Here is a 12,998-nt window from a genome sequence, read left to right as displayed (position 1 = left end):
CACATGGGGAGTTTCAGGAGGCGACAGAGAAACTGATTCTGCAATGTCCCAAGCGATGTTAAATTGGACCCTGGGGCCCAGAGTGGGGCAGCATAACAGAGGGTGAAAACCACTTTTGCGTGGTATACCTTCAAAGCAGAAGGGATGTGGGAGGCTCCGTCGGCCACAAAAAATTGGAGTAGAGTATAGAGTATTGTTTTCCCTTTGTTTAGTAGATACTGAATCTGTGGCTTCCAGCTTAGGTTGTAGTGAAAAAAGACTCCCAAGTATTTAAATTTGAAAACCTGTTCTAGTTGGACTCCATCTAACTTCCAGCTGTAAATTTTCCGAGACCTGGTAAAGACCAGGACTTTAGATTTCCCATGATTAATAGTCAGATGGTTGAGTTTGCAGTAGGCTGCAAAAATCTTTAGAGCTCTGCATAAACCGACTCTAGAGTAGGAAAGGATCGCTGCATCGTCGGCATATAGAAGCAGAGGGCAGCGAAAATCAGCTAGGCGGGGGGGCATGAATGTTGGCTTGAGACTCGTTCAGAAAGAGCCTCATATCGCTAATAAACAAGTTAAAGAGGAGTGGGGCCAAAATGCAGCCTTGGCGCACACCTCTATTTATTGGGACCTCGTTGGATAGGTTTCCCGCCAGTGTGAGTCTCACTCTAGCTGACGACCCGTGGTGTAATTGAGTTATAAGCCATAACAGCCTTCTATCTATGCCCCATCTCTCTAATTTCTTCCATAGACAGTTTCTTGGGATACTGTCGAAGGCGGCCTTTAGGTCTATGAAAGCGACACATAGGCGCCCCCGACTTGGGGCAGAATATTTTCTGGCAAGATGATACATAATTACCATATGGTCAGTGGTCGAATAATTGTTCCTAAAGCCCACTTGCTCATGGCCAATCAAATTTGAGTCGTTTGCCCAATGGGACAGCTTAGACAGCAAAAATTTTGCATAGATTTTCCCGATGATAGACAAAAGGCTGATGTTCCGATAGTTCTCCGGGTCAGCAGGGGAACCCTTTTTATGGACTGGCACGATCACGGCCTTCTTCCATGACCTAGGGATAAGCCCCGTAGAATTAATCGCATCAAAGACTTTGGCCAGGATTTCAGCCCACCACCTCGGTTGCGCAACAATGGCCTCAGCAGGGACTAGATCCGGCCCGGGGGCTTTGCCCGTTTTCAGATCTAATATCAAGTCCATTATCAGGTCTGGGTCGGTAGAGGGCCACAAAGGTAGATGGTCGGCTCGGAATTCCATAGATGGGTTGGATTCCTCTGCCGAGGAGAAGTATTTACTCAAGAATTGTTCCCATGTGGGCGCAGGGATAATCGTCAGTGGGTACTTTCTTCCTCTTTTGTTTATCAAGGCCCAAAATTCCTGTGATCTGCGGGATCTAGAGGCCGCAATCAAGGCTCGCCAACGCTTTAAATACCACTCACGTTTGGCCAGCTTTAAAGTCTGTTTGTATGCTCTTTTGGCTTGTAAATAGGAAGATGGTAAAGCTTGGGCATTAGAGTTTTTATATTCATTATAGATGAAGCGAAGAAGGGATCTTGCTTGTTTGCAAGAGGTGTTAAACCAAGGGGCCCCAGCACTGCAATGCGCCACTTTCGCCTTCTGAGGAGGTGATGTAAAAAAAGTGGTAAGGTTTGTTATAAGAAGGTTAAAAAGTTTCAAAACCGAACTGGAATCTTGTAAATCAGTAGTTATTTGAGGTAGATAGGCAGTGATTTCCCTATGGAAAAAATCCTGGTATTTTTGGGCCACAGCCTCGGACCATTTGATCCCTCTTATTTTGATCGCTGATGAAGTTTCCAGAAGGACTGAGTGTTTATAGTCCTTCTGGCACCGGAACAATGACAAAGTGGTCACTATTGGGAGGTGATCACTGAAATGTTGATTTTCAACTTGGAAGGAAAGTACACTGGTGGCCAAATTTGCAGAGATCAGGGAGTAATCGATAACACTGTCAGATGCTCGTCCCAGGTGAGTGAACTCCCCTGGTATATCGGGGGGGGGGGGGGAAGGTGCCGTTCAAGAATACTAGGTTCAGGCGAATGGCCATTTGATAAAGGGTCACTCCAGCTTTGTTTACTCTGTTGTCCTTTGAAGTTCTAATTCTAGTATGTTCCAAGTCAAAGTTGTCCAAACATGGGGGAGTCCACCATTTGGACTTGGTTAGTAGGTCCCAATTTGTGGCAATTCGAGCATTAAAGTCTCCCCCAATTAAGGAGTACGAGTTTGGGCATTTGGTATGACATGACAATAGGTGATTTTCAAATGATTCCCATCTCCAATCAAGATCAGGTGCTGAGCCTTCGGGGGGGAGATAAACGTTAGTAATTAGTAATGAGGACTTCCCTTCTACGATCAGTCCAGATAGAGCAAAAGGCGGAGAGGCCCATACCAGAGTGAATTTGGCACGAAGTTGGAGTGAGATCCCAATCAAAAGACCCCCTTTGGGGCGACCACCTTTCAAAGAAGGGGAGGCCGGAAGTGTTAGAAGATCGAAGCCGTCTATGGTAATCTCTTCCTCATCCCATGTTTCTTGGAATAGGATGATGTTAAATGAATTTATGTACTTCCTGAATTCGGGGTCTGATTTTTTGGATCTCCAACCAGCAATGTTCCAGCTAAGTATTGATAATGTCGGGTCCTTATGCTGTCCCGGTAATTGTCACTTTGGGTTGTTTAATGGGTTCTTGGGGGTAGAACGAGGACCCGTAAGGAAATCAGTAATTTTAGTTTGTGCGGGTAAAGTCTTCTTCTGTGTTGATTGGATCCATGATTTGGTAGCATTAACAGGCAGGAAGGGCTTTGCCGAGGAGGAAGAATTAGACAAAGTTGGTGAGGTCGGATGCTGTTCATTAAGGTGAGTAGTAGCAAGTCTTTGATGGGCTATACTAGTAGATCCGTTAGAGTTGTCAGTCTTAACCTGGGTAGTGCTAAGAGGTGTTCCAGCCATCACTTGTAGTTGCTGCGCAGATGGAGAAGAATTGTCACACAGATGTATAGTAGAACGTGAACATGGAGATGGTACATGCATAATCATTTCCTGGTGATCTTCAGACAGGGTAGATTCTAGCTCAGGCATTGAGGCAAAGGAATCATCAGCTTCCCTATTTTGATTAGGCTTAAGGTCTAAGACGGGAGTATTAAGTTTATCGACATCCTCCACGGAGGAATGGTGCTGTTGGTCAACAGGTGACTGCTGATTCAGATCAGTAGGGGGTAACAAGGTAGCAGGTTGAGAGATTTTCAAGGCATTTGATGGAGACACCATGTGGGACACGGAGCGCCTGCTCTCCCCTCTCATCGGCATAGAGGGGTCCCCTTGCGATAGGAGTCTTTCTTTGAGTAGATCCAATCTATCGAGAGTAACCTGCTGTTCTTCTGAAGGGAGTTTTTGATAAGAGAAGATAAGATTTCTCTCTTCAGGGATATTCCAATCTCCGCTTGCAATTGAATCATTCCTCAACGTAGCTAGATGGGCACTTGAGAACGCAGATGGAACAGGGGGTACCCGGCTAGGTGTTTTTCCCTTTAATATAGGAACAGAAGGAGGAAACGAGCGTTCATTGCCGGTTAAGATGTTGGCAAAAAGAGGATTAACACTCGTGTCCTTAAAGACTCTTGTTGTTACAATCTCCCAGGGTGCCAGCCGATCTTTCTGTCTTGCAAGAAGATGTGGAATCCTTGCAGACTGGAAGGAGAGCATAAATTTCCTTGGCCAAGGCATGGCATTTAGGGGTACTACAGATATAAGTGACCCGGAAGTGTCTTCGGACAGCGCTGGCCCCCGGCCTCTTGAGTGAGATGGGCGCACAACCCTAGAGTCTGGCAAGACTGGCCCGTATGGGCAGGGGTACCTTTACCTTTACCTTTACAGATATAAGATCTATCTGGAAAAAAGGAATATTTAACAAGTCACGTAAGTACCCTTTAGCCATCCTCAGGTTATTCCACCTAAGTCTAGGGGCGTCACGGGGAAAAATGGATAGACATATTTTATTAGGTTGAAAAATCAAGGATTGCTTATTCCTTTGGGGCAGTGGCGGCCCGCGTCTTGAGCTCTTAAGATGAGATTTCTGATCAGGTTGTCTCTTTAAGGCACTTACAAGCTGCACAGGAGATTGATGCAAATTAGATAGCTCAGTTGAGGAAGGTAAGTGGGCCAGAAGGGCCCGTGAAAGTTTATTCAATGACAAAGAAATCCCCTCCAATTCCTTGAAAATGAAGCTTAAAGTCCTGATTACCAGTTGTATTTGATCAGGTACTAATTCATGGGCAGTTTGCCCTAATGCATCCCGTTTCAATGGCGGAGGTGTAATTAAGGTGTCTGGGAGGAGGGCTTCCCTATTGCTTCCGTCCCCCGCTGGATCAGCTAGTTTTTCCAACTCTCCTTGATCATACAGAGGCCAAAAGCGGTTGTATGTTTCGACCCCAGAAACAATTACTTGCTCTGTTTTGCTGTTATTGTTAGTAGATGGTGGGGGAGATTCAAGCTTCGACTGCTTTACTCTTGGAGGTGAGCAATCTTTCTCAGCAGATCTTGGTCGCTTGCCATGACCCATTTGTCGCTGTCTCACTAACTGCGGAGGTTCAAGGTAGAGATAAACGGAGATAAAAGAGAACTTATTTTTTATGGGCGCAGCTTCTCTGCTACTCCTCCTCCACTGCTCAACATAACCCAGTCTTCAAGGCGGCGTTCCTAATCAGCTGCGGGCTTTCTCAGCAGAAGGTGTGAATAACCTTCTTGATACGTATATTGACCCCCAACAGGCCAGCCGTGGGAGTAAAACGATTAAAAACTTCTAACAGAGGTAAAATGATTTAAAAGTTTAATAAAAACAGCTATAAAAGACGGCTGTAAAAGGCTGTAAAAGGCTATAGAAGGTTTGTAATCTGGAGGGTTCACAAAGGAGAAGTTGTTGCAGCCGCCATCTTGCAGCAGCCTCAGCCACCTCATGCCATAGAAGGTGAGGCTGTGGCTTGGTGGGCACCAAGAGAAATTCTAAGGGGCACTGTTGCATTCCTGAGCACCACATGGGTGAACACATCCACCTTCATACGGACTCTAAGCAGGTATTTGGCTGTGTTTATCCTGAGTCATAGGAGCATTGGGAAGCTGCTTTATACTAAGTCAGGCCAACTTGGACAGTATTGTTTGGCCTATCTGGAGATATTGGCGATTGAAGCTGACACCTCCTGCATGCAAAATGGGTACCCCTTCACAGAACTATGGCCTGTCATTTTAGCATCCAATCCAGTTCTTCTTCTAAAAGCAGCCGACTTCATCTTCAACCACACACTGAGCATGGACTTGTTTTGCCTGCCTGACCATGGCTGCTGTTGCAAAAACAAAACAGGCAGCTGAAAGAAAACTGGTCTCTGTCTAAAAATTAGGTGCTCTTAAAAAGGAAGTTCCTGGCTTTTGTGTTTCCCAGGTTTGTGGGCGATCGCAAAGCGACATGAAAACGAACATCATCCTGGAGTCTCACATCATCTGCTGCACACTGAGCACCAGTGGGAGCAGCCTGCTGGGTGCAGTATTCCAGCGGCTGGACTGTGACCCTCTGAGCTGTGTCATCGTGGACATGGTTAGTGGGGGATATAGGCACTACAGTAGCAAGGGCATATTTGGGGCAGGAGGATGGAGGGTGTCTTTAGTACCTTTTACAGATTGCAGAAACAGCCCTGTTCACTTTGGCTGCCTTGTTTTGTATTTATACAAATGTTTCCCCACCACCAGCACCCTCTTCTGATATTAAAAGCCCTCAAGGCAGCTTTTTTGTTTGATGTGTTTTGACTGTTTTTTTGTTTGATGTGTTTTGACTGTTTTTTGTTTGATGTGTTTTGACTGTTTTTAGTGGTGTTGCCTGCTTTTTTCCACTTTTTTATTTCAAGGCGTGCATAGGTGGTTTGCCAAAGGGGGGGGTGGGCAGACGGGGGAGTCAGATCATTGCCAGTTTTTCTTTTGTGAAATAAGTATTTTCTTGTGTCCTTAACTGTTACTTACCGTATTTTTCGCTCCATAGGGTGCACCTAGGTGGTTTTTTTTTTGGGGGGGGGGAATAAAGAAAAAAAAATATCCCCCCCATCCCGCTGGCTGTCTTGGCTTCCTCTTTAGCCACGTGCAACCTCTCCAGCCGGGAGAGGCTGTGCGCGGCTTCGTTTTTAGCCGTGGGGCTGGGGCGGGGGAAGCCCCCAAAACAGGTCCAGGAGCGGCGGCAAGATTGCGCGCAACCTCGCCGCCACTCCTGGAGCTTGCGGGGCTGGGGGCAGGGGAAGCTCGAGCTTCCCCTGACCCCAGCCCCCAGAACAGACAGCTTTCCGCAAGCCTTCCGAGCGCAGCGGGAGTTCCCGCCGGGCTCCGAAGGCTTGCGGATAGCTGCCTGAAGCCGGGGGAGCGCAGCGGGAGTTGGCACTGCGCTCCCTGGGTTTCAGGCTGCCTGAAGCCTGCATTCACTCCATAGGACGCACACACATTTCCCCTTCAGCCCAAAAAGGTTGGGGACTCCTTAGGAACATAGGAATGTGCCTTATACTAAATCAGACCATTGGTCCATCTTGCTCAGTATTGTCCACACTGACTTACAGCAGCTCTCCAAGGTTTTAGGCAGGAATCTCTCCCAGCCCTACCTGGAGATGCCAAGGACTGAACCTGGGACCTTCTGCACACAAGACAGCTGCCTTCTGGAGGACATCATGTCAGCTACCCATGAGTAGCCTTAGGCAAGCCCCTCTCTGCAAGAACCTTTTACATACCGTATTTTTCGCTCTATAACACGCACCCGACCATAACACGCACATAGTTTTTAGAGGAGGAAAATCCGTAGGCATGCCACCCGTAGGCATTCCCTCCATAACACGCACAGACATTTCCCCTTACTTTCTAGGAGGAAAAAAGTGAGTGTTATGGTGCAAAAAATACGGTAATTACAGAAAGCTCTTTGAATGCTTATGGAAAATCGCTACATAAGTACTAAATAACATTTATGTCAGCGAAGCAGCTCCAGTCAAGCTCTAAGCTTGGGAGGCCATGAACCACTTGATCCAACCAGATGATCACCTGCTAATTCACCTGACCAGCCTAACCCTAATAGCATGTCACAGTGGGGAAAGCATCTCACCTAAATCCCTGATTGGCACTTGTTCTGTAGTGGTTGGTACCATGGGCCTGGTGTGTGCATGAAGACAAAAAGAGAGAAAGAGGAGGCGAGCTGCTGTGCTTACTGATTAAATGTATTTTTACTGTTGCTGCTCTATACGTTTCGGAGTACATAACTCCCTTCAGGAGCTTTAAATGCTTACAAATTCCTTAGACCCAGAAACACTCTCTTCTGTAAACCTGAGCTCAGAAAACAGCTCTGAATAATCTGCAAAGCAACCTTTTTTTCTTTCTGCACCTCTACAATGAATCAGGTTTACAGTTTGTTGTTGGGGGTAGCTTGCCTCCTCTTTCTCTGACCCTGGGCCTAATCACTACATTGAAAGCCTTCCTTTTGCTGTTCATCCAGCCCAAGTATGTTGGTGCTGAGCAGCATGCCCCTCATTGAAAATTCTTCCAGAGGAGTCATACCCAAAGATACCTGGGGCAGGAAGGGGTGAGCATGGAATTTTATAGAACTATATTAACAGCTTTATAGAATTATATGAACAGCTGTAGGCTGCCAAGACACGCTTCTCACCTGACAGCCTGATGCCTAAATTAAGTGTCCGCATTATAAATGTAGGCCATCAGTTGAAAGCACTCAGTCTTCAACCATGCAGGTTCCCAGTTGTACCATTTAGCGAAAGTTGACACCATCCCTAGCCCTGGTCATGAGTGCTTTGCACATTTTGAGGGTGAAAATTTTGACTTCCATGCCTAGGTATCTTAAATCTCAAGTTGAAGAAGCTGCTGCCACCCTTTAAAAACAGAAACAGAAAACCCCCCACACACTTCAGAATTCAGTTGCTGTAGTCCAGGGGTGGCCAACTCCCAAGAGACTGCGATCTACTCACAGAGTTAAAAACTGGCAGTGATCTACCCCATTTTGGGGGGTTCAGCCAGTGTTCTACTAGTCTTGTTTGCACGCTAACATTAAGATGTGTGGTTTAGCATTATGTGATACAGCTTCAGTTGATGGAACTTGTCGTTCCAACATTTTTTGAAGGCACCATCTGGGGTGGGAAAGCTGAACTATATCAAAGTAATCATACAGGGAAAGCAAATTGTATTGAAGCTGGAGGCAACCAAATAAATGTTGGAGAGCTAGGAATTTACTTTTTTTAAGCAAGATCCTTGAGTAGCTCCCTGCTATGGATTGGATCAAAAGATCCTGGCCTCTTCCCTTCCACCCCAGACTCCTGAAAACTGGATCCAGAGGGTCAGGGGAGGCTATTATGTCAGAATGGATGAGTTGCAGATGTGGTATAGCAGGATTTGATACAAGGCGACTTGTGCGGCGAGATCTTAAGATCTCTCTCATTTAAACTGGTCCCTTTGTCTTTTTAAAAGGCCATGCAGGCTTGTGAGGTTGAAACTATCATCCCACTCATTCATGGCTGCAAAAAGCTGGTCCTGGTTGGAGACCCAAAGCAGCTCCCTCCTACAGTTAAATCTATGGTGAGTATGTCAACAATTAAGGTGTTTTGACTATCCCAGAAAAAAAGTTGTAGAGCTGAAAACTGACAGGCTGTTTATAAGCATCTAATGACCCTGCTTTGGGCATAAATAAAGTAAAACATCTATCAGGTCCTTAATGGTGTATGAGCTGCCTACGGTGAAAATGATTCAGTTAGTTTATTGGATCAAATTATTTACACAATTCTGTGAGTTTCTGTGAAATCAGCCTGTGTGATTACCATGTTAGTAGACAACATCCCTTTTGGTTAAAAAGAAGTGTATATACCAAGTACTGTTTTTCTGGGAGACACTCCAATGGCTGGTAGGGCAGAGGCAAGAGTAGATAGGGCCAATGCTTTAAGAATGTATTTTTGTATATGTATATCAAGGGATATTCCCATAGCAGTAGTCTTTGAGAGACTTTTATTTTTCTCAAGCACCACCATTTCTCTTAGTTCTGATATGCTGCAAAGAGCATAAGGAGAGGGGAGAAGTTCCTGCACCCTCTTACGCTGCCATCTTTCCCACTTTCAAATAAATAAAAGATTGGGTTATTTTGTGGGACTGTTTCCCAAGCCTCTTGGGTAGCCCAGAATAGTTCACTCATTCCTAATCTCTAGTTCAAATACAGGTGAAACTCGGAAAATTAGAATATCGTGGAAAAGTTCATTTATTTCAGTAATTCAACTTAAAAGATGAAACTAATATATGAGATAGACTCATGACATGCAAAGCGAGATATGTCAAGCCTTTATTTGTTATAATTGTGATGATCATGGCGTACAGCTGATGAAAACCCCAAATTAACAATCTCAGAAAATTAGAATATTAAATGAAATCAGCAAAACAAGGATTGCAAATAGAGCAATATTGGACCTCTGAGACATGAGACCGAGCAATGCAGAAGAGCTGAAGGCTGCTGTTGAAGCATCCTGGTCTTCCATAACACCTCAGCAGTGCCACAGGCTGATAGCATCCATTCCATGCCGCATTGAGGCAGTAATTGATGCAAAAGGGGCCCAGACCAAGGACTGAGTACATATGCATGCTTCTACTTCTCATCTCTTGTTCTTTAATTGTTGCTGCCTTTGCTTAACCCATTCCCTGAAAGTTTTACTCCTCCTCCCCTCCCTTGCTTTGGCAGAAAGCTGAGGATTACGGCTACAGGCAGTCTCTGATGGGCCGACTCTGCAGACACCTGAATGGGCAAATCCAAGAAAAACACAGTGACAGGCTTCCAGTCCTGTGCTTGAGGACTCAGTACAGGATGCACTCAGAGATCTGCCTCTTCCCTTCCAATTACATCTACGACCATGCCCTGAAAACTGACCGGTGTGTAGACATCTTACTAATTTTTTTACCTTGCCTCAAGGCAACAGGCATTTCATGAAAAGGTGACCTAAGTGTGGACATCGGTTCCATATTACCCTGGAATTTTGGCTGGTGGTCAGGGATGGTGGGGGTTGTATTCCAGCAACACCTGGAGGGTCCTGCTTTAGCTCATCATATCTGGTGTGTTTGTGTGAATGAATGTACTTGCTCTGACACTACTGGTGAGTACTTAGTTGAATGAAAATTCTGTGCATGATCATAGGCCTCAAACCTGACTCTTTCCAGCAACCTAATTTGATACTTTAAGTTTTTTCTTCCATTCTAACCACTTTCTTGTTCTTTCTTTTTTAATATACTGTATATTAAAAATGATGGTGTTAAATTCCATCCATGTACAATTAGATGTATTCAAGTCTCCAGGGCCAGATGAACTGCATCCAAGAGTATTAAAAGAACTGGCAGATGTGATCTCAGAACCACTGGCAGTCATCTTTGAGAATTCCTGGAGAACAGGCGAAGTCCCGGCAGACTGGAGGAGGGCAAATGTTGTCCCTATTTTCAAAAAGGGGGAAAGAAAGGACCCAAATAATTACCTCCCAGTCAGTCTGACATCAATACCAGGGAAGATTCTGGAGCAGATCATGAAGCAAACAGTCTGTGAGCACCTTGAAAGGAATGCTTTTATTACCAATAGTCAGCATGGATTTCTGAAAAATAAGTCATGTCAGACTAACCTGATCTCGTTTTTTGACAGAATTACAAGCCTGGTAGATGAAGGGAATGCAGTGGATGTAGCCTACCTTGATTTCAGCAAGGCATTTGACAAGGTGCCCCATGATATTCTTGTAAAGAAGCTGGTAAAATGCGGTCTTGACTCTGCTACCACTCAGTGGATTTGTAACTGGCTGACTGACCGAACCCAAAGGGTGCTCATCAATGGTTCCTCTTCATCCTGGAGAAGAGTGACTAGTGGGGTGCCACAGGGTTCTGTCTTGGGCCCGGTCTTATTCAACATCTTTATCAACGACTTGGATGATGGACTCAAGGGCATCCTGATCAAATTTGCAGATGACACCAAACTGGGAGGGGTGGCTAACACCCCAGAGGACAGGATCACACTTCAAAATGACCTTGACAGATTATAGAACTGGGCCAAAACAAACAAGATGAATTTTAACAGGGAGAAATGTAAAGTATTGCACTTGGGCAAAAAAAATGAGAGGCACAAATACAAGATGGGGGACACCTGGCTTGAGAGCAGTACATGTGAAAAGGATCTAGGAGTCTTGGTTGACCACAAACTTGACATGAGCCAACAGTGTGACGCGGCAGCTAAAAAAGCCAATGCAATTCTGGGATGCGATAAAGGGAAGTCTTCTTTCTGCACATAACTGTTAATCTCTTTCTACACAAAACTGCTCCATTTTGGGGAAGTTTTGCTCCTCTTTTCTCTTGCTTTCTGAGAAGTTCTGCTTGTAGGCTTTTTCCTGCTTTTGCACACACTCTACGAACCTGCTCTTCACGCCTAGCTGACCACATTCACAGAACTTGATTATTACATTGTCTCATGCTATGATCAATCATTAAGTAACAGACATCCCAAGCTCATGGAAAACAAACTGTACCTGCTCTCCATGCCTAGCTGACCGCACATACAGAACCCAATTGTTATATTGTTTGTGCCAATTAATCCCTAGTTACAATTCAATTAGGAGGCTTCATGCCTGTCTTGTTCTGGCTCCGATTCTCAGCATCAATGATAAATGATCACATGTAATCCCCACCTTTCAGATGTAATTCCCGCCTTAGTACTTATGTTAACCAATCACAAGTTTCTGTGTGTATGTATCAACCAATCAACCACAGGCCCACCTGTGGCAATGCTTGCAATATTCAATAAAATAGGCTCTCAGGGTCCGCCCTGACAGACGCCTAGCTACACCTGCCTCTCTCGTCTCCCGTGATTTTTCATTTCTACATCTGGTGACCCACGACGTGCCAGATCCCTTGCGCAGCCGAAGCAGTCAGCCAGCCTCATACTTCACTCGACTGGAGAAGTCTTAGCCGGCTACACCGTGAGTATGGGGGGGGGGGGGAGCTTACAAAGTCCCAGAAAGTGCATGCTACTGAACTGCTTCATTTAGTCAGACAGAGAGGTGCAGGTGCTCATGTTTCTTTAAAGGAAATTGAACGTCTGCTATGTGAGATTGCATTCCAATGCCCCTGGTACCCTGAGGCAGGTTCCTTGGGGGTAGAGGCCTGGCAAAAGATTGGAAAAACCTTTTTTGAAGAACCCAGGGCTCCTATCCAATGTCTGTTGACTTGGCAGAGGTGTGCAGATGCCGTGGCAAAATTTGGACCTCAGGCGTCCCAGGCGTCTCCCTCGGCCCCTGCATCTCTGTCTGTTAGAGACAACCCCCCTCCTTATCCTAAGCTTTTGCCTCCTGCACAATCCTGCCAATCCCTCCCTCCTTTGCCTGCTTCCAACCCATCCACCCTCCCTTCCCCCCCTCCTGCATCTGCTCATACAGGAGCTGTCCCTCAGCCCACAACCACCACCCCCATCCCCCCTTCCCTCCCTCCTGTGCTTCCTTTGCCTGCATCTCAGCCAACATCCACTTCCCCCCCCTCTTTCTTCCCCCCACTTTCTTCCCTCCCTCCTTCCACCCCTCCCTTGCCTGCCTCAGCTCCTGCCTGTTTCACGGGAGCTGTCCGTGTTGCACTTTCCCAGGCAAGGCAGAAAGGGCTCCTATCCTTAGAGGAAGAGTCTGAGTGGACTGGGGTGTTGCCATCTGCTTTCCCTATTTCTTATGCAAACCCAGGCACAGCACAACAACAGGTGCTATATGAAACCCTTTCTTATTCTGTAATGCGAGAATTAAGAAGGGCCATTTTGGATTCCGGTTTAAAATCCACTTATGTGACAGGAATGCTGGATGGAATAGCAACTGCTTCAACTGCAATCGCCCAGGTCATTTTGCTAAACAATGCAAAGCCCCTGGCATGGGTGCAAACAGGAATGGTGATGCCAATAAGGCTAAGCCTTCCAAGA

At 45.9% G+C, this 12,998-nt stretch overlaps 1 protein-coding gene across 1 annotated transcript in view; it reads left to right on the top strand.

Moving 5' to 3' along the window:
* Positions 1–11,592, top strand: part of LOC308578060 (putative helicase senataxin) — a gene marked incomplete at both ends in the record, with an annotated part of 90,178 nt that extends 78,586 nt beyond the window's left edge. Inside the window, 4 exons of the mRNA XM_081178343.1 lie at positions 5,451–5,603; positions 8,507–8,614; positions 9,759–9,946; positions 11,589–11,592. Coding sequence (XP_081034469.1) covers positions 5,451–5,603; positions 8,507–8,614; positions 9,759–9,946; positions 11,589–11,592 — 453 coding nt within the window. The remainder of the gene's footprint in view (positions 1–5,450; positions 5,604–8,506; positions 8,615–9,758; positions 9,947–11,588) is intronic.
* Between the last annotated feature and the right edge of the window lie 1,406 nt (positions 11,593–12,998).

This window comes from Podarcis bocagei (genome assembly GCF_964188305.1).
Source record: "Podarcis bocagei genome assembly, chromosome: W".
Taxonomy (NCBI): Eukaryota; Metazoa; Chordata; class Lepidosauria; order Squamata; family Lacertidae; genus Podarcis; species Podarcis bocagei.
The sequence above is the reverse complement of the archived record's forward strand: the minus strand, read 5'-3'. Positions and strand labels throughout refer to the sequence as shown.